The sequence below is a fragment of the Nyctereutes procyonoides genome, unplaced genomic scaffold (assembly GCF_905146905.1).
Source record: "Nyctereutes procyonoides isolate TBG_1078 unplaced genomic scaffold, NYPRO_anot_genome, whole genome shotgun sequence".
Classification (NCBI taxonomy): Eukaryota; Metazoa; Chordata; class Mammalia; order Carnivora; family Canidae; genus Nyctereutes; species Nyctereutes procyonoides.
Window position 1 is genome coordinate 20,102,704 of NW_026575034.1, and position 26,889 is coordinate 20,129,592.

Here is a 26,889-nt window from a genome sequence, read left to right on the forward strand (position 1 = left end):
GGCGTGTCCCAGAAGCCCAGGCGCCCCGCCCCGCCCCCGCCCCCCGGGCGCACGCACGCGCACCAGCCCTGGAAGGAGCCCCCAGCGGCCCCCGCGGCCCCAGTCCACCTGAGAAGCCTGGGGCTTCCCCAGACCCCGCCCCTCCCCATCGCCAGGCCCCGCCCCCTTCCCATCTCCAGACCCACCCCCTCCACATCTCCAAGTGCTGCCTGATCCCCAGCTCCAGGCCGCGCCCCCTCCTCATTCTCAGGTCCCGCCCCTTCCATCTCAAGCCCCGCCCCCTCCTCTCTCCAGGCCCCGCCCCCTCCCCATCTCCAGACCAGCCCTTCCCTAGGCCCCACCCACCCGGAGAAGGCTGTCCACCCAGGGGGCTGGGAGTGGGTGGCAGCAGGCCACAGTGAGGGTGGAGGTGAGGTTGAGGTGCAGGGAGAGGCCTGTCATACATTCTTAGCTTTCCCCATCCCACCCTGTAACTGCCCCAAATCCTCACCTTCTCCGCGTCACCACCACCCCATTTGCCTGGGACCAAAAAACAGGGCAGAATTTCGAAAATATACTGGCATGTATAAAACATGGTGGTCCCCGATTAATTGATTCACTCAATCATTCATTCTGGTTTCCATCCAAGTAAAAAGTCTGGCGGAAGTCTCGTGAATCCAGTTTGGGCTTGTTAAGTACGAGATAACTCTGGGTCATCCAAGAAGCATTATCAAATAGGCAGATGGACCAGGGGTCTGCAGTTTATTGGGGTCTGAGGCCAGAGGTGTACGTTTTGTGTCTGTTCTGGGTGGATGATACTTGAGGCTATGGGGGATGACATTGCAGACATGAAGAGAAAACGAGAAAACACTAAAACAAGGTCCTGGCTTGAGGCCCAGGAGAAGACTCAACAGAATCAGTCACAGAGAGCCTCCAGGGAGGGAGCTTTAAATCTAGACCATGAATTCATCAAGGTAAAACAAAGGGGAACTAGGAGCTTTTTCTAATCTCCTCTGTGCTCACTACTGTCTTAAGCACATTATATACGTAGCATCTCACTCATCACCACAAAACACTGTAAAGTGGAGATTAGCATCCCCAATTTGTTGCAACTCAAATCTGGCAAAGCTAAGCTCCAAACTCAGATCACTTCTTACTCAGATCACTGCTATTCACTCAATGATATTTTCCAAGATTGGGGGTAGGGTGTGTGCTATGAATTGTTTGTAATGAAGCTGATCTTTATGAAAGTCATAATAATGTAGCCAGGCAAAATTTATATTTTAATTTGCAAGTATTGCCAGGAAACAGGCTCAAAACCCAGTGAGACCAGGGAAATGGAAGAGGCACAAAGGAGGACAGAGAACGCCCAGACCTTCTCTCCAACCTCTCATAGATATGAGGTTTCTGACCATGTGTCCTCATGAAACCCTGAAGGCCTGAGTCCGCTATCTAATTGAAGAAGATAATTTTTGGTTGCAGTCGCTTCACTAAAGGTCCAGATTTTTTTAACGGAACAATCTTGTAAGGTTTCTCTCAATATATGACGTTCATTGTTCAGGTAAAGGACTCTCAAGCTCTCTGGGACTTGATCCTTGAGATGCATGCAATTGATTGCTACAAACTCCATTTCCTTCTAGCATCATGAAAACCAGATCTTCCAATATTAACCCATCTGTATTTATTTAATTAAAAGTACAGGGGCACCTGGGTGTCTCAGTTGCTTTAGTATCTTTCTTGGGCTCTGGCTGTGATCCTAGGGGTGGAGAGCCTCTTCCATCTCTGACTGCCACTCCCCCTGCTTCTGGCCTCTATATAAAATAAATTAATATAACCTTTTTAAAAATGGTGAGAAAACTGGACTTGAGGCAATACGTTTCCTACACTAATATTCTTTCAGCAAATTCTTATTGAGAATCTAATTTGTGGCAGATAGTGTACTAGCAGTTGCATTATATTAGTAAACACAATCAGAAGAGGACACTATATTTTATAAGATTTTATTTTTTTGTTTGAGAGAGAGAAAGCATGAAACAGGGGAGGGGGCAAGGATGGAGTGAGAGGAGAGAAGAGGGAGAGGAGAAGCGGTATTTGGTTTCACAGGCCATGTGTAATGGTCATATGTCAGTTTTTGGCTTCTGGTCATTTGGGTTGCCTTTCCACATTTATGGTCTTCTGTGTGTCTTGGGCTAGTTGGAGCCTGTCTCCCTTACAAGCTGAATACATCTGAAATCAGTTTCTTGTTTTCACTGCGGCTATGGTTAGCTTGCAAGGTGGAGTCACGAGGTCTACACTCTGAATTAGCTCTAGTGACATGAAAAAGCAAGAACAAGCCGTCTCTGTTGTTTTTTAAAAAATAAACTTTATTTTTTTAGATCAGTTTTAGGCATATAGAAACTGAGAACACCCTGAGTGTTCATATGCCACTTTCCCTTATTACAGACATCTTACATTATTATTATTGTATTGTATTATTGTATTTATCAAGAAAATCAACATTGAGGGCAGCCCAGGTGGCTCAATGGTTAGGCACTGCCTTCAGTCCAGGGCCTGATCCTGGAGACCCGGGATCGAGTCCCACATCTGGCTCCCTCCATGGAGCCTGCTTCTCCCTCTGCCTGTGTCTCTGCCTCTCTCTCTCTGTCTCTCATGAATAAATGAATAAAATCTTAAAAAAAAAGAAAATAAACATTGATATTCCATGATTTTAAGATTTCTTTCTTTCTTTCTTTCTTTCTTTCTTTCTTTCTTTCTTTCTTTCTTTTGAGAGACAACAGGGGGAAGTGCCTAGGGGGAGGGAGAGAGAGAACCCCAAGCATCCTCCAGGCTGAGTGTGGAGCCCCAAGTGGGGAATAATCCCACCACCTGAACATCTCGAAATCATGACCTGGGCTGAATCCAAGAGTCAGACACCCAAGTGACTTAGCCACCAAGCCCCCTACTGATACAGTATTAACCAAAATTCATACTTCATTTGGATTTCTTTCTTTCCTTTAAAGAGTTGATGTATTCATTTGAGAGAGACAGCAGGAGTGGGGGGGGGTAGAGGGAGAAGCAGACTCCCTACTGAGCAGGGAGGCCCACATGGGGCTTGGTCCCAGACCCCGAGATCATGACCTGAGCCATAGGCAGACACTTAACTGACTGGGCCACTCAGGTTCCCCTGATCTTTTCTTTTCTTTATTTTTATTTTTATTTTATTATTATTTTTTTAATAAATTAATTTTTATTGGTGTTCAATTTACCAACATACGGAATAACACCCAGTGCTCATCCCGTCAAGTGTCCCCCTCAGTGCCCGTCACCCATTCACCTCCACCCCCTGCCCTCCTCCCCTTCCACCACCCCTAGTTCGTTTCCCAGAGTTAGGAGTCTTTATGTTCTGTGTCCCTTTCTGATATTTCCCACACATTTCTTCTCCCTTCCCTTATATTCCCTTTCACTATCATTCATATTCCCCAAATGAATGAGAACATACACTGTTTGTCCTTCTCCGATTGACTTACTTCACTCAGCATAATACCCTCCAGTTCCATCCACGTTGAAGCAAATGGTGGGTATTTGTCGTTTCTAATGGCTGAGTAATATTCCATTGTATACATAAACCACATCTTCTTTATCCATTCATCTTTCGATGGGCACCGAGGCTCCTTCCACAGTTTGGCTATTGTGGACATTGCTGCTAGAAACATCGGGGTGCAGGTGTCCCGGCGTTTCATTGCATCTGAATCTTTGGGGTATATCCCTAACAGTGCAATTGCTGGGTCATAGGGCAGGTCTATTTTTAACTCTTTGAGGAACCTCCACACAGTTTTCCAGAGTGGCTGCACCAGTTCACATTCCCACCGACAGTGTAAGAGGGTTCCCTTTTCTCCGCATCCTCTCCAACATTTGTTGTTTCCTGCCTTGTTAATTTTCCCCATTCTCACTGGTGTGAGGTGGTATCTCATTGTGGTTTTGATTTGTATTTCCCTGGTGGCAAGTGATGCAGAGCATTTTCTCATGTGCATGTTGGCCATGTCTATATCTTCTTCTGTGAGATTTCTCTTCATGTCTTTTGCCCATTTCATGATGGATTGTTTGTTTCTTTGGTATTGAGTTTATTAAGTTCTTTATAGATTTTGGAAACTAGTCCTTTATCTGATATGTTATTTGCAAATATCTTCTCCCATTCTGTAGGTTGTCTTTGAGTTTTGTTGACTATATCCTTTGCTGTGCAAAAGCTTCTTATCTTGATGAAGTCCCAGTAGTTCATTTTTGCTCTTGTTTCTTTTGCTTTCCTGGATGTATCTTGCAAGAAGTTACTGTGGCCAAGTTCAAAAAGGGTGTTGCCTGTGTTCTCCTCTAGGATTTCGATGGAATCTTGTCTCACATTTAGATCTTTCATCCATTTTGAGTTTATCTTTGTGTATGGTGCAAGAGAGTGGTCTAGTTTCATTCTTCTGCATGAGGCTGTCCAATTTTCCCAGCGCCATTTATTGAAGAGACTGTCTTTCTTCCAGTGGATCGTCTTTCCTCCTTTATCGAATATTAGTTGACCATAAAGTTCAGGGTCCACTTCTGGGTTCTCTATTCTGTTCCATTGATCTATGTGTCTGTTTTTGTGCCAGTACCACACTGTCTTGATGACCACAGCTTTGTAGTACAACCTGAAATCTGGCATTGTGATGCCCCCAGATATGGTTTTCTTTTTTAAAATTCCCCTGGCTATTCGGGGTCTTTTCTGATTCCACACAAATCTTAAAATAATTTGTTCTAAGTCTCAGAAGAAAGTCCATGGTATTTTGATAGGGATTGCATTGAACGTGTAAATTGCCCTGGGTAACATTGACATTTTCACAATATTAATTCTGCCAATCCATGAGCATGGAATATTTTTCCATCTCTTTGTGTCTTCCTCATTTTCTTTCAGAAGTGTTCTATAGTTTTTAGGGTATAGATCCTTTACCTCCTTGGTTAGGTTTATTCCTAGGTATCTTATGCTTTTGGGTGCAATTGTAAATGGGATTGACTCCTTCATTTCTCTTTCTTCAGTCTCATTGTTAGTGTATAGGAATGCCATTGATTTCTGGGCATTGATTTTGTATCCTGCCACGCTACCAAATTGCTGTATGAGTTCTAGCAATCTTGGGGTGGAGGCTTTTGGGTTTTCTATGTACAGTATCATGTCATCGGCGAAGAGGGAGAGTTTGACTTCTTCTTTGCCAATTTGAATGCCTTTAATGTCTTTTTGTTGTCTGATTGCTGAGGCTAGGACTTCCAATACTATGTTGAAGAGCAGTGGTGAGAGTGGACATCCCTGTCTTGTTCCTGATCTTAGGGGAAAGGCTCCCAGTGCTTCCCCATTGAGAATGATATTTGCTGTGGGCTTATCGTAGATGGCTTTTAAGATGTCGAGGAAAGTTCCCTGTATCCCTACACTCTGAAGAGTTTTGATCAGGAATGGATGCTGTATTTTGTCAAATGCTTTCTCTGCATCTAATGAGAGGATCATATGGTTCTTGGTTTTTCTCTTGCTGATATGATGAATCACATTGATTGTTTTACGAGTGTTGGACCAGCCTTGTGTCCCGGGAATAAATCCTCCTTGGTCATGGTGAATAATTTTCTTAATGTGTTGTTGGATCCTATTGGCTAGTATCTTGTTGAGAATTTTTGCATCCATGTTCATCAGGGATATTGGTCTGTAATTCTCCATTTTGGTGGGGTCTTTGTCTGGTTTTGGAATTAAGGTGATGCTGGCCTCATAGAATGAATTTGGAAGTACTCCGTCTCTCTCTATCTTTCCAAACAGCTTTAGTAGAATAGGTATGATTTCTTCTTTAAACGTTTGATAGAATTCCCCTGGGAAGCCATCTGGCCCTGGACTCTTGATCTTGGGAGGTTTTTGATGACTTCTTCAATTTCCTCCCTGGTTATTGGCCTGTTCAGGTTTTTTATTTCTTCCTGTTCCAGTTTTGGTAGTTTGTGGCTTTCCAGGAATGCGTCCATTTCTTCTAGATTGCCTAATTTATTGGTGTAGAGCTGTTCATAATATGTTTTTAAAATCGTTTGTATTTCCTTGGTGTTGGTAGTGATCTCTCCTTTCTCATTCATGATTTTATTAATTTGAGTCTTCTCTCTCTTCTTTTTAATAAGGTTGGCTAATGGTTTATCTATCTTATTAATTCTTTCAAAGAACCAACTCCTAGTTCTATTGATCTGTTCCACAGTTCTTCTGGTCTCAATTTCGTTGAGTTCTGCTCGAATTTTAATTAACTCTCTTCTTCTAGTGGGCGTTGGGTCCATTTCCTGTTTTTTCTCTAGCTTCTTTATGTGTAAGGTTAGCTTTTGTATTTGAGTTCTTTCCAGTTTTTGAATGGATGCTTGTATTGTGATGTATTTCCCCCTCAGGACTGCTTTGCTGCATCCCAAAGATTTTGAACGGTTGTATCTTCAGTCTCATTAGTTTCCATGAATCTTTTTAATTCTTCCTTAATTTCCTGGTTGACCCTTTCATGTTTTAGCATGATGGTCCTTAACCTCCACGTGTTTGAGGTCCTTCCAAACTTCTTCCTGTGATTGAGTTCTAATTTCAAGGCGTTATAGTCTGAGAATATGCAGGGGACGATCCCATCTTTTGGTATCGGTTCAGACCCGATTTTTGACCCAGTATGTGGTCTATTCTGGAGAAAGTTCCATGTGCACTTGAGAAGAATGTGTATTCAGTTGAGTTTGGATGTGAAGTTCTGTAGATATCAGTGAAATCTATCTGGTCCAGTGTATCATTTAAAGCTCTCGTTTCTTTGGAGATGTTGTGCTTAGAAGACCTATCGAGGGTAGAAAGAGCTAGATTGAAGTCACCAAGTATAAGTGTATTATTATCTAAGTATTTCTTCACTTTGGTTAATAATTGGTTTAAGTATTTTGCAGCTCCCACATTCGGGGCATATATATTGAGGATTGTTAAGTCCTCTTGTTGGATAGATCCTTTAAGTATGATATAGTGTCCCTCTTCATCTCTCACTACAGTCTTCGGGGTTAATTTTGGCTTATCTGATATAAGGATGGCTACCCCTGCTTTCTTTTGAGAACCATTTGAATGGTAAATGGTTCTCCAACCTTTTATTTTCAGGTTATAGGTGTCCTTCTGTCTAAAATGAGTCTCTTGTAGAGAGCAAATATATGGGTCCTGCTTTTTTATCCAGTCTGAAACCCTGCGCCTTTTGATGGGGTCATTAAGCCCGGTCACGTTCAGAGTTACTATTGACAGATATGAGTTTAGTGTCATCATGATATCTATTTAGTCCTCGTTTTTGTGGACTGTTCCACTGAACTTCTTCTTAAAGGGGAATTTTAAGAGTCCCCCTTAAAATTTCTTGCAGAGCTGGTTTGGAGGTCACATATTCTTTCAGTTCCTGCCTGTCTTGGAAGCTCTTTATCTCTCCTTCCATTTTAAATGAGAACCTTGCTGGATAAAGTATTCTTGGTTGCATATTCTTCTCATTTAGGACCCTGAATATATCCTGCCAGCCTTTTCTGGCCTGCCAGGTCTCTGTGGAGAGGTCTGCTGTTACCCTAATATTCCTCCCCATGAAAGTCAGGGACTTCTTGTCTCTTGCTGCTTTAAGGATCTTCTCTTTATCTTTGGATTTTGAAAGCTTCACTATTAAATGTCGAGGTGTTGAACGGTTTTTATTGATTTTAGGGGGGGATCTCTCTATTTCTTGGATCTGAATGCCTGTTTCCCTTCCCAGATTGGGAAAGTTTTCAGCTAGGATTTGTTCAAATACATATTCTGGCCCTCTGTCCCTTTCGGTGCCCTCGGGAACCCCAATTAAACGTAGGTTTTTTCTTCCTTAGGCTGTCATTTATTTCCATTAATCTGTCTTCATGGTCTTTTAATTGTCTGTCTCTTTTTTCCTCAGTTTCCCTCTTTGCCATTAACTTGTCTTCTATGTCACTCACTCGTTTTTCCACCTCGTTAACCCTCGTCGTTAGGACTTCTAGTTTGGATTGCATCTCATTCAATTGATTTTTAATTTCTGCCTGATTGGATCTAAATTCTGCAGTCATGAAGTCTCGTGAGTCCTTGATGCTTTTTTCTAGAGCCACCAGTAGCTGTATAATAGTGCTTCTGAATTGGCTTTCTGACATTGAATTGTAATCCAGATTTTGTAACTCTGTGGGAGAGAGGGCTGTTTCTGATTCTTTCTTTTGAGGTGAGGTTTTCCTTCTAGTCATTTTGCTCAGTGCAGAGTGGCCAAAAACAAGTTGTATTGGGAAAATGGGAGAAAGAGAGGGAAGGAAAGAAAAGAGAAAAAGAAAAAAGGAAAAGAAGGAAAAAAAAGGAAAAAAAGAGAAGAAAAAGAGAAAGAAAAAGAAAGAAAGGTGAAAAAAAGGGGGGATGGGGAAGCAATCAGAAATCAAAAAGAAAAGAAAAAAGAAAACAAAACAAAAACCACGGGGGAGTATCTTCTGATTCTGTAGACTTTAAGTCCCTTGACTTCCCCTGGAACTGGTCCGTCCACCTGGTCTTCTGGGGGAGGGGCCTGCTGTGCTGATTCTCAGGTGTTAGCACTTGGGGGAGCTGCTCTGCCCCTGCCTGCTGCAGGGCTCAGTGGGGGCTGTTTACCCCGTCAGGCCCCAGGAGGAAAAGCCCCAGTGGCGGGGCCAGCTCTGGAAGCCTGGATTCAGTCCCCGCAGTAACTACTGAGCTCTCCGTCTGCAGGGCCTGGAGGCTCCGGGGCGGGGCCGCTGATCTGCTCAGCTCGGGGCAGGAGCGTCCTTGCTGTCCTGGGCCCTCCCGGCCTCTGCCTGTCCCGGGGGAGGCCGGATCCTGGGCTGTGTCCCGGCGCCCTGTGCTCCGGGGCCTGCGCTGTGGGATTCGCGCTCCCGCCCCGCAGCCCCCTCCGCGGAGCCGCCACCCGAGCCCCTCCGAACTGTTCGTCGGTCCCGCCGTGCGCGCTGCAGCCCTTAGGGAGCTCGGCGCACTCTCCCGGGCGCAGGTGTCTGTTAGTGTCCCCGGGAGCCCGAGGGCATCCCCGCCCTCCTGGGTCCTGCTCCAACTCCCTGCGGGCCCCTTTCCGCCCGGGAAGGTTGGTGCAGCTCCTGCTCCTCCGGGACGGGGCTCTCCTGTCCTGGGGACACTCGCCCCGGCCTCAGCCCGGCTCCTCGCGGGGCCCCTCCCTCTTGGAGGCCTTTTGTTTCTTTATTTCTTTTCCCCCGTCTTCCTACCTTGATAGAAGCGCGGACTCTTCTCACTGTAGCGTTCCAGCTGGTCTCTCTTTACATCTCAGGCCGAATTCGTAGATTTTCAGGATGATTTGAAGGTTATCTAGGTAATTTGGTGGGGACAGGTGACTTGGGGACCCTACTCTTCCGCCATCTTGCCCCTCCTCTCTCTCCCCCGTTCTTTTCTTTTCTTCTCTTTTCCCTTATATCCCTTTTCTGATCCAGGATCCCACACAGGATGCCATATTACATTTACCGGGCATCTCTCCTTAAGATCCTCTTGGCTGTGACAGGTTCTCAGACTTGTGTTTTGCTGACCATTCCAGATTTAAGGAGTACTGGTCCCATATTTTATAGGAAGCCGACCTATTAGATTTGTCTGGTGTTCTTCTCATGATTCGACTGAGGTTATGGGTTTAGGGGAGGGAGGTCACAAACATAAAGTGTTATCTCCATCACGTCGTCTCAAGAGCACATACTACCCACGTGATCACTGTTGCTGTTCTCCTGGATCACCTGACTGACCTAGTGTTGGTCAGCACACAATTTCCTTAGTCTTTTTCTTTCAGGGGCAGAGGAAGCACCAAGGGGCCAATTTCCAGCCTCAGTGAAGCAGCAGCTCCAGCAGCGGAGCCTGGGCTGATGGTGCTGGCAGAGCGACGTGCGCCATCTAGTGCTGAGTGGCAGCGAGGCTGTCATCACACCCATTCTATCTGATTTTGGCCTGTGGTTCTGGCTGCGGGACCAGATTTACCATTCTTTCAATATTTTTCCTTTTAACTTAAATCACTCATAGTGGGTCTTTCCTACTTGCAATGTAGAACCCTTATCTACATTTTATTTTATTATTTTTTGGGGGGTGTATATAGGAAATATTTTCTTTAGATGCTTTCTGGCAGTTTATTTCTTGTCTCCCTCCATAGCAAGAGAGATAACATGTGTTGAGGGTTTTGTTTTGGTTTGTTTTGAGAGAGGTCATAGATTTTATTAGTAGTGTGAAAAAGTCCCAACACCATCTATTTTGATGGAATGAATGGGAGCATAATTCTCTCAGCATTTTGGTTATCCACTGCTGTATAATAAAACCATCTCAGAACTTAGTGCCTGAAAACTGTAACCATTTTATTTTGCTCAGGATTCTGTGGTTTCAGAATTTGGAGTGGGGATGGCAACTATTGGTAATAGCAATATTAAAAATATGACCATGGTGTGGATGGCTGAGTTCATTGGAAGAATGAAGATCAAGGAATTTTGTGAATGCAGAATCATTGAATATTTTTTTATGTGAAAATTAGAAAACCTAAGATCTATAACAGGAGTAGTGTGTTGGGGCTAGTGACAGTGACCTACGGGGTTAAAATCTTCAACGAAAAGGGGAAAGTGACCAAGGAATCTAAAATTTTTTATAAAGTTCACAATTCAACTTTCTCAGCCATACCTTCTTTCTTCTTTCTTCTTCATGGCCAGACTTCTCTAAGTTAATATCCAAATTTTCAGTTTACATTTCCTTATTTTTCTTCGTGTTGCTTAAACAGTATCATTTACATCCTCATGGGCAGCCTAATCAGCATTTTCACCTATTAGTGTTTTGTCCTTGTCTATAACACAAGTAGCACATGCTGCTTATATCAAAGTTTTCTCTGATCTTCACAGCCCTGATTGGAATTTGTCTATTGTGGTCCAGCTCCGGTAAATTTAAAAATAGTAACAAATGCAAAAATGTGTATTGAAACACATAATGTGTCAGCTATGCTCTGGGTATATTGGATACAATTAGAGTCAGATGAGAGAAAATGAAAAAGAGCTCATAACGGTTTTTAAATAAATACATGGATGCATGAATGAAAGAAAGAAGAAATTTAGCTACTAGATATTACTTCACTGGGGAGGTCTTCTACAGCAGAGTCAGTAGTTCCTGACTCCTGACATCTGTTGTTCCTGGACTCATATCCATGGTCACTGTAGAAAAAATTTACAGTTACATTGAATCCCCTCTAAACATGTGACTGATTAAAAGCTTGGGGGAAAATAGGCAGGTGGCTGTCAGGCAGATTGTTTGTACTAAGCATTCATGAAACCGAAAGTGGAATGCAGAAGGACCATGCTAAAGAAGTTGAGTTACACTAAGATGTGGTTCTAGGCATCTAAGCCCATGGAGGGGTCAGCCTCAGGTTTGCAAATACCAATTTCTAAAATCCTAAATTCTCTTTTGCTTTTGGAAGAGGGATTCAATGGATAAAATGAGCTCATTCAAAGGAGGATGACCAGAATGAATACAGGGTGCCAGTGCATGTTAGATCTAGGAACTTTAAAGAAACAAGTGAGTGGTTGGCTGTGAGAATTGAATTTGGGCCAATACAGAAACTGACTTCAGAGGGTCCTGGAATAGGAAAATGCAATTTTCCTATAGGACTAAAGGACTCAAACTAGAGAACGTGAGTTCAAGATATAGGAACATTGATTTTGACTTACCATAGGAAGATCTTTGTAAAAGCAAGATTTGGACTGTAAAAGCAGATTTGGACTGCATGGGTCCACTTATACATGTTTTCTTTATATACAGTACAGTACTGTGAATGTATTTTCTCCTATGATCTTCTTTATAACATTTTCTTTTCTCTAGCTTACTTTATTGTATGAATACAGTATATAATACACATACAAAATATGTGTTAATCGACTGCTCATTTTATTGGTAAGGTTTCCAGTGAACAATGCTATTAGCAGTTAAGTTTTAGGGGATTCAAAAGTTGTTACATGGATTTTCCAATATGCAGTGGTTGGCACATGTTGTTTGATTGTCAGCTGTATAAATGAAAGGGGATGATCCAAGATAGTAGAGAGGTATATAATCTTTTTTTTTTGAGAGGTATATAATCTTAAGCAAATGCTGGATAATCACTCAAAATAGAAATATTATGGACTGGTTTAAGCCTCAGAACTTTGTTTCAGTTAAATGTTAAATTTCCTTTTTACCCTATAGTTTGTGTTTGCATGAAATTTGGGATATCAAGATAAAAAAACTGTTGTTTTTGAAGTTTTCAGGAGAAAATATCATGAACTGGGAATTATTTTGCCCTTGGTGGCATTTTACAAGATGAAATGCTTTGAGTCATGAATGACCCCATATTAAATACTCTTCCAGATATATTGGTTGTTTCTATCAGAGCCTAATCCTAGATTTGTATGAGTGGGACATCTAAACCAGAAATGTCTTTGGTGTTAGAATCATGTATGCCAGTCATATTAGATGTTATATCAAAATAATTCAGTTTAAGCCTTAGATTCAGTTGTATCATGTTGAAAAAATATCCACATTAGCGGAATTAACCCAGAAATTCCAAAATAGCACTTGTGTTTTATAATCAGGAAAACATAAACTTTTTATCCTTTTATTTCTCTCCTCTGTGTTCTAGCTCAGTGTGCATATTCATGGTTTTTAGAACATGTCTTCACTTTTATGCTTCTTGAATTAATTCATAACTGTCTACTAAAATCCTGTACCTCTTATAAGAATGTTACCAGAGTAACATAGTGGCTCACCAGTTGAGCATCTGATTCTTTTTTTTTTTAAGGTTTTATTTATTTATTCATGAGAGGCAGAGAGACAGAGAGGCAGAGACACAGGCAGAGGGAGAAGCAGACTCCATGCAGGGAGCCTGATGTGGGACTCGATCCCAGGACTCCAGGATCACTCCCTGGGCCAAAGGCAGACGCTAAACCACTGAGCCACCCAGGGATCCCAAGCATCTGATTCTTGATTTTGGTTCAGGTCATGATTTCAGTGTCATGAGATGGAGCCCTCAATCAGCTCTATGCTAGGGATGGAGCCTGCTTAAACATTCTCTTTCCCTCTCCCTCTTCGCCTTGTGCTACCTGTTCATCCACACTCTCCATTTAATTAATTAATTAATTAATTAATTAATTAATTAAATAGGGCCTCCTCGGTGACTCAATCGGTTCAGCAGCTGACTTCAGCTCAGATCATGATCTCAGGATCTTGGGATGGTACCCCTCCTGGCCTATCCACTGAGCAGGGTGTCTGCTTGTCCCTCTCCCTCTCCTACTGCCATTCCACCAGCTCCTACTCTCTTTCTCTCTCAAAAAATAATACTAAACTAAGCTAAACAAATATAAAAGTCAAACCCTAGATCACCGCTGTTGAGAAAAGGACTTTCTTCCAGCTAGTTTTCTGAAAGCCCCTTTAACATCCTTGTTTCTCAGGCTATAAATTATGGGGTTCAACATTGGAGTCACCACTGTATAGAACACAGAGATCATTTTATCCTGCTCTTTTGTGGTCTTGGAGTTTGGCCGCATGTAGGCGAATATGCCTGAGCCATAGAACAGGACAACAACAATGAGATGGGAGCCACAGGTAGAGAAGGCCTTTAGCCTCCCCTCCCCAGACTGCATCTGGATCACGGTGGAGATAATATTCCAGTAGGAGACCAGAATCAGGCACACAGGAGCTAAGAGGATGACCACGCCCATTGCAAAGATGGCCATTTCTGTGCTGTAAGTATCTGCTGAAGCCAGCTTCAGGAGGGCAGGAGGTTCACAAAAGTAGTGATTAATAATGTTCTGTCCTTGATAGGGTAGTTGGAAAGTAAAGGTGGTATCCACGAGAGACACGAGTGCTCCACTGGCCCAGGATCCTATGGCCAACTGGAGACACACCTGTTGGGTCATGATGCTAGAGTAGTGCAGGGGCTTGCAGACAGCCACGTACCGGTCATAAGACATCACCGCCAGCAGTGCACACTCTGTACACCCAGCCAGAAGGAAAACAACTATCTGTGCCATACACCCAAGAAAAGAAATTGTTTTCCTCTTTGCCAGGAAATGGACCAACACCTGAGGGACGATGCTAGTAGAGAAACAGAGATCTGCGAAAGAGAGGTTTCTAAGAAAAAAGTACATGGGAGTGTGAAGTCGAGAGTCCATGAAGATGAGAATGATGATGAGCAGGTTCCCAAGCACAGTCAAAAGATAAATGAGGAGAAAAAGAACAAACAGCAGGATCTGGGTCTGCAAGTCCTGTGAAAGGCCCAGGAAAATAAACTCAGCCACAGAGGTTTGGTTTTCCTCTCCCATTGAGATTATGCCTGTTTACCTGTTTGCACAAATAAAAAGAACAACCTTTTGGTTTGTAACATCAAGTCTTGTAGAAGAGTCTTATTTAAAGCTCATATTATAACCAAATTGGATATTTCTAGCTTTTTGCTACCCAAGCCATTCTAATTAATACTAAATAGAATATATTAATTCTGATTACTTGGTTGTAATTTCAACCCATTTTATTTTTTTTCAAATCTCCTCTTCCCAGTGCCATTTATCTATATTATGACATCATTAAAGCCTTCCTGGCTAGTTCTCATATGAGGATTTGGGATTTGAATGGATTTTTTAAAATGGCTATACACATATTCCTACAAAATTACTGTGTTTACTTTTGGCACTATTGCCATGTACAATCCTGCACCACTAACTATTCAAAATACTACACATTTAATTATAACATATGCTTGAATATGTGAAACAGCTTTCAGGCATCAAACTTAATTTGACTTCTTAAAAAACAGCAATTTTTTCTTGGCTTAGAAATAGAGGCTTGGGCAGCCCAAATGGCGCAGCAGTTTAGTGCTGCCTCAGCCCAGGGTGTGATTCTGGGGACCCGGGATCTAGTCCCATGTCAGGCTCCCTGCATGGAGCCTGCTTCTCCCTCTGCCACTGTCTCTGCCTCTCTCTCTCTCTCTCTCTCTCTCTCTCTCTCTGTCTCTCATGATAAAAAAATAAAATCTTAAAAAAAAGAAATAGAGGCTTATCACTTAATATACCAAGTATTGTTCTTTTTGGATTAAAGAATAAAATGCTAAAAGCTAAAAGTAAAAAACCAGGAAAAACAAGTCAAAATTCTTGTGATATCTGGACAGGATCAGACTGACACAAAAGTCAAGAGACCATGAGGAAAACATGCAGAAGTTACAACATAAAATGAAAAGCTTTTGTGCGATAATAGTATCATGAATAAATTTAAGATGAACTACATACTGACGAAAATACTTAAAGATGTCAGATCAGAGGTAATGTCTTCAATACACTAAGATTACATATAAAACACCATGAAAATTGTTGAGTCCAAAAAATAATGAGCTAAGAACATGAACAGACTACTTACAAAGATGAAATGCAGGAAGGAGGGGAACTGAGCAGAAAATATTAGAAAGGGAGACAAAACATGAGAGACTCCTAATTCTGGAAAACAAAGGGGTGCTGAAGGGGAGGTGGATGGGGGGATGGGGTAGCTGGGTGATGGGCACTGAGGAGGGCACTTGATGGGATGACCACTGGGTGATATAGCATATGTTGGCAAATTGAATTTAAATTAAAAAACAACAACAACAAAAAGATGCAATGCAATTAGTTACTAAATATAAGAATACTTGGTATTATTACAAGTAATTAAGTACAACAATGAAGGATACATTTTTCACCTTGGAAATTAGCTAAGATTTTAACAAAACAACCACATCACAAAATAGTAACTTGGATTTTATTTAAAAGTTAACACATGACAAGCATGAAGGGTTTTAATAGTACATTGTCTCAATGACATTATAAGGTAGACATTATTAATCTTAGTTTGCAGATGAAAAAACTGAGGCATAGAAAAGTTTAGCTACTTTCCCCAAATTACACAATTAATAAACAGCAGTATTCATTAAGTGTAAAGGGAAGGTTTACAAAAAAAGACTTTTGTGTACAATGCAAGAGGGTAGGAAAAGTAGTCCAATCTGTCTGGAAAATAATTTTGTCAAATATATTAAAAACTTTAAATATTTGTATACCTTGACCAACTTCTCAATAGGATGGGGGGAGGGAAAGATTTCCTTTTTACTGGTCTTTTCTTCCCCATGAAGAAGAATCTGATTTGTGACATTCTAGGATGTTGCTTGGTCCCTATTTACTACTGGCTAGGGTTACTGTGCTTTAAAAGGTCATGCATGTTCGATTTCCTCACTTCTTCATGGAACTGGACTAATAAATTGGACCAAGTCCCACTAAACTGTAAGAAAGGTTGAAGATTTTGAAAGATTTTAGACCAAGTGCCCCAACCCAGGCTTATCAGAGTTCTGAACTAGAGTGACATTCGGGACTAGCGCAACTAATAAAAAGCAGTCTGTTATTTTTCATCTTTCTTGTTTCTTTTGTAGGTCTCTAAGGAGAGGAATGACCAGGACTAGAATATTAGGAGTTTCTGAGTCCCTAGGCCTAATATCATATAATATCCTCAAATATTATGCCAATTTCTAAATCCAATTCTAGGAATCTATTCAAAATAAATAAACTCCAGAAAAATATTCACAAGAAAATATGTTTATCTTGTTACATAATAATGTTTAAAAATGGACAGATACACAAATGGAATATAATAAAGACCTCACAAATAAACCCTTACAAGGTTGGGTTTCTGTGTCAAGGGTGCCAAGGATACACAATGAGGAAAAGACGGTCTCTCCAATAAATGGTGCTGGGAAAACTGGATATCCACACATTCCAAAACAATGGAATTAGGTCCTTATCTCACATCATATACAAAAATCAACCCAAAATGGATTAAAGGATGTAAAATATGACACCATATAACTAAAACATAAGTTTACATAGGTTTGGAGGTATTGGAGTAAAGAACGGGTCCAAGCTGAAGCGACCATCAACTTAATATAGGCCTCTTTATGCAGAAGATGCTATTTACAAACGAAATGGTGACCACAAATCAAAAACCAGTAATAGATATGCAAAGATTAAAGAGAAAGGAATCTGAGTATATCACTAAAGATAGCCAATAAACCTTCTCTCTTTGAAAGAGAGCAAGAGAAGAAAGGATCAGAGAAAAACTACAAAACCCACAAAACAAGTAACAAAATGGCCATAAATACATATATCTCAATAACTACTTTGAATGTAAATGGAGAAATGCTCCAATGAAAAGACACAGGGTAACAGAATGGATAAAAAACAAGACCCATCTGTGTGCTTCCTACTGGAGACTCATTTCAGACCTAAAGTCACATGCAGATTGAAAGTGAACTGATAGCAAAAATTTATCAGGACGCCTGGGTGGCTCAGCAGTTGAGCACCTGCTTTGGCCCAGGGCTTGATCATGGAGTTCTGGAATCCAGACCCACATCCGGCTCCCTGCATGGAGCCTCCTTCTCCCTCTGCCTATGTCTCTGCCTCTCTCTCTCTCTCTCTGTGTGTGTGTCTCTCGTGAATAAATAAATAAAAGCTTTTTAAAAATTAAAAAAAAGAAAAACATCTATCATGCAGATAGAAGTGCAAAGCAAGCCGGAAGTGATACTTCTATCAGACAAAATGGACTTAAAAACAAAGAGTGTAGCAAGAGACCAAGAAGGATAGATAGATCATTGGATAGATCATCCAAACACAAAATCAACAAGGAAACAGTGTCTTTCAATGACATATTGAACCAGATAGATCTAACTGATATATTCAGAATCCATCCTAAAACAGAAAAATACACATTCTTTTCAAATGCAGATGAAACAATCTCCAGAAGAGATCACACATGAGGCCACAAAATAAGTCTTAAGAATTTTTTTTTAAAAAAACAAAAACAGTGAAGTCACACCATGCATGTTTCCATCCACAATACTATGACTGGAAATCAAACAAAAGAAGATACCTGGAAAGAGCACAAATACATGGAAGCTAAATACCATGCTATTAAACAATGAATGGGTGAATCAATAAATCAGATTGGAAATAGAGGTTCTGGGTACCTCAGTCAGTTGAACATCTGACTCTTGATTTCAGTCCAGGTCATGATCTAGGGTAGTGATTGAGCCCCACGTTGGGCTCTATGTGAGCATGGAGCTGGCTTAAGATTCCCTTCCTCTACCTCTGCCCTACCCTCCCCAGCTCATTTGTGTGCGTGATCCGGAAAGAAAGAAAGAAAGAAAGAAGAAAGAAAGAAAGAAAGAAAGAAAGAAAGAAGAAAGAAGAGAAGAAAGAAAAGAATAGAATATGAAAATATTTCTTCAAAGAGGAAATGCAAAAACACATGGAGACCTTCGAAAATGAAAACACAATGGTCATAAATATTTGGGATGCAGCAAAAGCTTTTCCAAGAGGAACATTTATAGCAATATAGTCCTACTCAAGAAGCAAGAAAAATATCAATAAACAACCTAATCTTACACCTAATGGAGCTAGAAGAAAACATCAAATGAAGTTTAAAGCCAGCTGAAGAAGGGAAATAATAAATATTAGAATGGAAATAAATGACAGAGAAACTAAAAAAACCAATAGAACAGATCAATGAAACAAGGAGCTGGTTCTTTGAAAAAATTTTAAAATTGATGACCCCTAGCCAGACATAGGAAAAGGAAAGGAGAAAAGACCCAAATAAATAGAATTACAACTGAGAGAGGAGAAATGACAAATAGCACCACAGAAATACAAATAATCATAAGAAATACACCAACGAGTTCCACAACCTCGAAGAAATAGAAAACTTCCTTGATACATATAACCTCCTAAAACTGAAGCAGGAATAAATTGAAAATTTGAACAGATTGTTTACCAGCAATAACGTTGAATCAGTAATCAAAAAGCTCCCAACAACAAAAGTCCAGGATCAGATGGTTTCATAGGTGAATGCAATCAAACATTTAAAGAAGAGTTAATATACCTATTCTCAAAGTATTGCAAAAAATGGAAGAGGAAGAATAGCATCCAAATTGATACTATGAGGCCACCAGTTCAGATAAAGACACTATAAAGAGAGAGAGACAGAGACAGAGACAGAGAGACAGAGGAAGGGAGGGAGAACTACAGGGCAGTATTTCTGCGATGAACATAGATGCAGAAATCCTCAATAAAATACTAGCAAACTGAATCCAACAATATATTTAAAAATATTTCACTATGATCAATCAACATGATACATAACATCAACATGAGAACGAATAAAACCCATAAGGTTGTTTCAATGCAGAAAAAACATTTGACAAAATACAACAACCATTCAAAATAAAAGCCCTCAACAAAGTAGGTGTAGAGGGAATATATCCATATCATAAGGGCCCTACATGAAAAACTCATAGCTAACATCATACTGGATGGTCAAAAACTGAGAGATTTTCCCCGAAGATCAGGAACAAGACAAGTATGTCCACCCTTACAACTTTTATTCAACATAGTACTGGAAGTCCTAGCCCTACAGCAATCAGACAAGAAAAGAAATAAAGGGCACTCAAATTGGTAAGGAAGTAGTAAAACTTTCACTCTTTGCAGACGACACAATACCAGGTATACCACCCAAACACTGCTAGAATTGATGAATGCAGAAAGGTAACACTTTACAAAGCCAATTTACAGAATTCTGTTGAATTTCTGTACGTAATAATTGAAGCAGCAGAAAGAGAAATTAAGAAAACAATCCTATTTACAACTTCACCAAGAAGAACAAGATAACTAGGAATTAACCAAGGGGGTGAAAGACCTGTACTCAGAAAACTATAAAACATGGATGAAAGAAAGTGAAGATGACACAAATGGAAAAATATTCCATGCTCATGGATTGCAATAACAAATCCTTAAAATATCCATACTACCCAAAGCAACCTACAGATTAAACACAATCCTTATAACAACAGCATTTTCCACAGAACTGATTCAAATAATGCTAAAAATCTCTATGGAACCACACAAGAACCTGAAGAGCCAAAGCAATCCTGAGAAAGAAGAAAAACTGCAGGTACCACAGTCCCAGATTTCTTGATACATTGCTAAGCTCTAGTAATCAAAACGATATAGTATTGGCACAACAACAGACACAGAGATGTAGAGAGTAGAACAGAGAGCCCAGACATAAACCCATCATTATATGGTGGATTAATCTTTGACCAAAGAGGCAAAAACATGCAGTGGGAAACAGACACTCTTTTCATAAATATGCTGCGAAAATTGGACAGCTACATGCAAAAGAATGAAACCAGACCACTTTCTTATACCATATGCAAAAAGAAACTCAAAATGAGTTAAGGATATAAATGTGAGATCTGAAATCATAAAAATTCTAGAAGAGAGCACAGGCAGTGATTTCTCTGTCTTTGACTATAGCAACATCTTTCTAGAAATGTCTCCTGAGGCAAGGGAAAGAAAAGCAACAAATAAACTATTGGCACGACTTCAAAATAAAAATCTTCTGCACAGCAAAGGAAACAATCAACAAAACTAAAAGAAAACCTACCGAATGGAAGAAGATATTTGCAATGACATATACAATAAAGAGTTTGTATCCAAATGTATAAAGACTTTATACAACTAAACACCATAAACACAAATACTCCAATAAAAAATGAGCAGAAGACATGGACAGACATTCCCCCAAAGAAGACATACAGATGGCGGACAGACACATGAAAAGATGCTCAATGTCGCTACTCATCAGGGGAATACAAGCAAACCCACAATGGGATATCCCCTCACACCTGTCAGAATGGCTAAAATAAAAATCACAAGAAACAACAAGTGTTGGGGAGGATGTGGGGAAAAAGAATCCGTCGTGCTCTGCTCTAGGAATGCAAACTTGTGCAGCCACTGTGGAAAAGAGTATGGAGGTGATTCAAAAATATAAATTAGAATTCTCATATAATCCAATAATTCCACTACAAAGTATTTACCCAAATAATGCAAAAACACTAATTTGAAAAGATACGTGCACCCCTATGTTTATTGCAGCATTATTTACAATAGTCAAGTTATGGAAGCAGCTCAAATGCCCATCAAGAGATAAATGGAAAATAGGAAGTGACATATATACAGAGTGGAATATTAGTCATACAAAAGAATGATCTTGCCATTTACAACAACATGGATGGATCTAGAGAGTATAACACTAAGTGAAATAATTCAGAGAAAGACAAATAGCATATAATTGTGCTCATATGTGGAATTTAAGAAAAACTACACAAAGAAAAAAGAAATGAAAAAATAGACTCAACTATAGAGAACTAATGGTTACAAAAAGAGGGTAAGTGGGGGGATGGAGGAAGTAGTGAAGGGGATTAAGAATACCCTTATCAGTGATCCCTGGGTGGCGCAGGGGTTTGGTGCCTGCCTTTGGCCCAGGGCGTGATCCTGGAGACCCGGGATTGAATCCCACATCGGGCTCCGTGCACGCAGCCTGCTTCTCCCTCTGCCTGTGTCTCTGCCTCTCTCTCTCTCTGTGTGTGACTATCATAAATAAATAAAAAATTTATTTAAAAAAGAATACCCTTATCATGATGAACACTGAGTAATAAACAGAATTGTTGAATCACTATATATTTTTAAAAGATTTTACCTATTTGTTCATGAGAGACACACAAAGAGAGGCAGAGACATAGGCAGAGGGGAAACAGGCTCCACGCAGGGAGCTGGACATGGGACTTGAACCCAGACCCTGGGATCACACCCTGAGCCAAAGGAAGACACTCAACCACTGAGCCACCCACGCATCCCAAGTCACTATATTTTATACCTGAAACTAATATAACATTGGATGTTAATTATACTGGAATTAAAATTAAGAATAAATAAAAGCCTATAGGATACCACAGTTCCAAAAGAATAAAGCTTCATGATCAAGTGAATTTCTCCCATGAATGCACAGATGAACTGATTATTAGGAACTTTATTACAGCATTTCTTCGTATTAACAGATCAAAATGAGGATAAAATAATGTCAGTAGATGCTGTAAAAGGCATGGAATAAAGTTTACTTTCATTAGTAATGGGCATTCTATGTAAAATATGAGCTTAGGTGTATATCATTTTATTTTATGTTATTTAAAGATTTTATTTATTGGGACACCTGGGTGGATCAGTGGTTGAGCGTCTGCCTTTGGCTCAGGGCATGATCCCGGGACCTGGGATCGAGTTCTGTATCAGGCTCCTTGCATGGAGCCTGCTTCTCCCTCTGTCTGTCTCTACTTCTCTGTGTCTCTCATGAATGAATAAATAACATCTTTTTAAAAATAAAGATTTTATTTATCTATTTGACAGAATGTGCACAAGCATAAGGAGGGTGAGTGGATGAGAGAGAGGGAGGAGGAGGCTCCCCATGGAGTGGAGCATGACTTGGGCCAGATCCCATGACCCCCAAGATCATGACCTGAGCCAAATGCAGATGCTCAAACGACTGAGCCACACAGCTCCCTGGTATACTTCATTTTAGAAGGAATTTGAATATACTTCCTTTTATGGTATTACATATTATTTGAAATCAAAGGCTCAATCATACTCAACAGTGAAATATTAGAAACATTTACATTCTGAGTTCAGAAAAGGTATCTGTTTGCAAAGAGTTAGTTAATGCAATAGAAATTAGAAATAGAAAAAAAAAGAAATTAGAAATAGAAACTAGAATGAAGAGGTCTAATTATTGGAAAGGAAATGGCAACTTTATTATTTGTAAATGAATATTATTTTTTTGTCTGGAAAACTTAAATCTACTGAAAAGTTATTAAAAACAATAAGAAATCTGTAAACGAATGAGTGCTATATGCGCTTTTCTATATACTGAGAACTAATTAGAGAATTTATTAAATGCAGTTATAGTTGGGACACCTGGGTGGCTCAGCGGTTGTGCATCTGTCTTTGGCTCAGGGCATGATTCGAGGTCCTGGGATCAAGTACCACATTTGGGGTCCCTACAGGGAGCATGCTTCTCTCTCTGTCTATATCTCTGCCCCTCTCTGTGTGTCTCTTATGAGTAAATAAAATCATAAAAAAATAAATGTAGTTAAAGTTCATAACAGTACTCTCTCTCAAATGTTCAGTTGTGATGTTAACAGAATATGATCGAAACTAATGCAAGGGGAATATTATACTCCAGTGAGGATCATAGACATCAACATGAATACAGGGAGAAAGACACCTAATTCCCAGATGGGAAATTAAAATATTATAAAGATATCAATTCTTCCAAAATCCTTGATTCTCACATATTAGTGTTCTTCATAATTCTCTCTGTGAGAGTTTGTCAAAAATAAATATTTCTGGACTCTGAAGATTTTCGGTAGTTTGGTGGTGGAACAAAAAAACCCCGCCTTTCTAACAAGTATTTTTGGTGATTTTGATGTGTTTATTTCATGCACCATATTTTGAGAAACACTCCCCAGAAACATGCTAAAATCAAATGCAATTATAATCATAATCCATAAGCATCCTCATGGGAAATTAAGATAATTCTGAAGTTTATCCAGAAGAATACATGTGAAAATATTCACAGTAAATATCTGAAAAAATGAAACTGGAAAGCACTGTGGTAGGGTCAGGTTAGAAGATTTAACCTACCTGATACTAAGATACACAATTAAATCTGATTAATTTATATGTATTGTATTAGCCCAAGCACAAACATCTCAATGAAATAAAGTAGTGAAGAATCAAATCAGAATATACGGACATGTTTGTCCTTTTCCGATTGACTTATTTTACTCAGCATATGGTCTCATTCATTTGGGGACTATAAAAAATAGTGAAAGGGAATAAAGGGAAAGGAGAAAAAAATGAGTGGGAAATATCAGAAAGGGAGACAGAACATGAGAGACTCCTAACTCTGGGAAACGAACTAGGGGTGGTAGAAAGGGAGGTGGGCAGGGGTGGGGGTGACTGGGTGACGGGCACTGAGGGGAGCACTTGATGGGATGAGCACTGGGTGTTATTCTAGATGTTGGCAAATTGAACACCAATAAAAAACAAATTTATATATATAAAAAAGGAATACAAGGACATGAATGATACAACCGTCATCTAAATTAACAGAGAAAGGTGTACGTATTACTTAAAAATGGTGTTAGGATATCTGGGTATCTGTTTGGAAACAAAACACTCTCACAACAATTCTTATTTTTCCCCCAAATACACACGGATTAAATATCCCAGTGCAAGAAAAAAACAAAACCAAAGACACCATACTATTACCCGTAGAAAATGTAAGTGAGTACTTTCTGTGGGAAAAGACCTACTAAGGATGCCATGAAAACCATAACCATTAAGTTAGGGGGGGTATAGTCTATTATAAAACAAGGTAAAAATAAGTGGTTAAGTAAAGAACATACACAGTTAACATATAAACACCAAGTAGGAAACTAGGATATCAAAGAGCTTTTAAGCTTTTAAAAAGAATACCAATGAAAAGGATGCAAACAGGATGTTACACAGCCAATTTACAGAAGAAATACAAATGCCCAACCTGTGTAAAGAATGCTCATCTTCACTTAGAGAAATAGAAAATAAATAATACTGTTCCTTTCACAGTAGGTTAGCAAAGGTGAAATAGATTGAAATCATTCACTGTACTTTTGAGAATGCGGCAAGCAGATATGAAAAATGTACACATGTAACATTTATAAAATCTCTCTGGAAGGTGATTTGAAAATATTAAAAATTTACAAAATGGAACTGCCTTTTGTTTCTGAACAATGCTATTTTTGGGACCTTACATTTTGGAAATAATTATAGGTATGTATGAAATTTTGCTTCAAAGGATATTCACATTTGGGGGTATTTCCAGAATAAAACAAAACTTACAGTCTAGCAGTAAGTGATGTGCTAAATAAATTCTTGTTTTCCTATATAATATAATCTATACCATATAGAGAAATGGGTAACAGTACAGATGTGTCATCCTACAGACACAGGTTGAATCCTTTCCCCCTATTTCTTAGCTCTGTGGCTTTGGCCAGTTGATTTAGCTCCTTTATGCCTGTTGCTTAGTGTGAATTGGACATAACGCCACAAAGAATTGGGTATAACACCACAAATTTATAGCATGGATGTACAGATTAAGTTGAGAACCTAATGGAAAGTAGTTTGCACAGCGTCTGACAGCTGCATTGAAAGAAATGGCTGCTGTGATCATGATGCACTAACCTTAAGCCATTAAGGTTAGTAGACCTATGTCTACTAACACATAAGTAGACCTATATTTTCTTTAGAAAGATGTTGCTCACACTGTTGAGTTTAAGAAGTAGGTTGTGGGATCCCTGGGTGGCTCAGCGGTTTAGTGCCTGCCTTCGGTCCAGGGCATGATCCTGGAGTCCTGGGATCGAGTCCCATGTCACGCTCCCAGCATGGAGCCTGCTTCTCCCTCTGCCTGTGTCTCTGCCTCTCTCTCTCTCTCTCTCTCTCTCACTCTGTGTCTTTCATGAAAAAATAAATAGAATCTTAAAAAAATAAAAAGTAGGTTGTGAAAATAACATGTGTGGGTATAAACCATGCATATGTGGTGTGTGTATATGCATGTGTATGCGCATATGCAGGTTGTGTATGTTTCTGTCCGTCTAAAGAGAATTCCATTAAATAATACCCTTACTACCTCAGTGATAAACTTTTTAAAAAAGATTTTATTTATTTATTCATGAGAGACACAGGGAGAGGGGCAGAGACATAGGCAGAGTGAGAAGCAGGCTCCTCACAGGGAGCCCGATGCGGGACTCGATCCAGGGACTCCATGATCACATCCTAGGCGGAGGCATACGCTCAACCACTGAGCTACCCAGGTGCCCCTCAGTGATAAACTCTTAACCCACAACAAAAAACTTAGCATCCAGGTAAACACTGTACCGCATATTTGAAGACTGATTCTCAATCCCTTAAAGGTAGGATTTTTAGATTGACATACATATGTGTATACGTGGATAGGGAAGCTGTCCAAACACGAGAGTAATAAAACTCGGGGGAAAGGAAGTGAATAAGATGAAATGTAGTATCTTTTATATTCTAAAGGCAGCCAAGGATAATTATTTTTCCATAGTCTAAAGATTTCATTTAACTTTGTTCAATTTGCTAATTAATTAAATAATGATGTTATGTTATTGAATTTGTAGGAAAAATGAGGAGGAAAGAATCGGAGTGGGAAAATACAATGAAGAAAATAGAAGTTAGATGAAATCAGGGAACAGAAGCTTGACTTAGCGGATAGAATCTGGAGATGTGGAGAAAAAACAGAAGGAAGAAATACAGGAAGAGATTTGAAAGTATGGCTCTGTCCCCAAATCGAAGGGATAGGGAATGCATCTTTCATCATCTGAGGCCATAATAACATTATTTCTAATATGGCCTTTCCAGAAATTTTCTCTTAGTCACTGTGTCTCACACACTCACATTGCATACATGGCATTGTTCCTTGTCATATACACACATCACATGCTACATATACTCACTCTCAGCTTCACAATATCCTATATAAACACACAGACATCCAACACCACAGATACTCACTGAAGTATTTCATGCTCTAATCTGCATACCCTCATGGCCACCATATCTTTCACAACGACCAAAGATGTCCCAGTGTGGGTACTGAGCCAACTGCGTACTCACCAAAGCTGGGTGTTGTGGGAACCCACATGCCTGACCTTGTGTGAAGGATACCACCCTATGGGATGTTTGCGCGAGGGCACATGTAGTGGGCGCTAGTATCCTCTTCAGGGCTAGAAGGCCAGCGCTGCCTGTACCTGGACTCACACTACTGTCTGCCCTAACTCACCATGGGCTTGGAGGCAGCAGTGCTGGCCTTCCTAGAAGGCTGTACCACGCAGTCCTGATTCCTTCACATCTCCTGGACCCGGAGAAGACACAAGAGCAAGGAGCTCTTGACCGGATTCCTTGAAGCAA

At 40.2% G+C, this 26,889-nt stretch overlaps 1 protein-coding gene across 1 annotated transcript; it reads right to left on the reverse strand.

The window, feature by feature from the left end:
• Positions 1 to 13,344: 13,344 nt before the first annotated feature.
• LOC129505041 (olfactory receptor 2D3) lies at positions 13,345 to 14,289 on the reverse strand. Its single transcript, XM_055317970.1, has one exon. The coding sequence runs from the start codon at positions 14,287 to 14,289 to the stop codon at positions 13,345 to 13,347; it is 945 nt and encodes a 314-aa protein (XP_055173945.1).
• Positions 14,290 to 26,889: the final 12,600 nt, after the last annotated feature.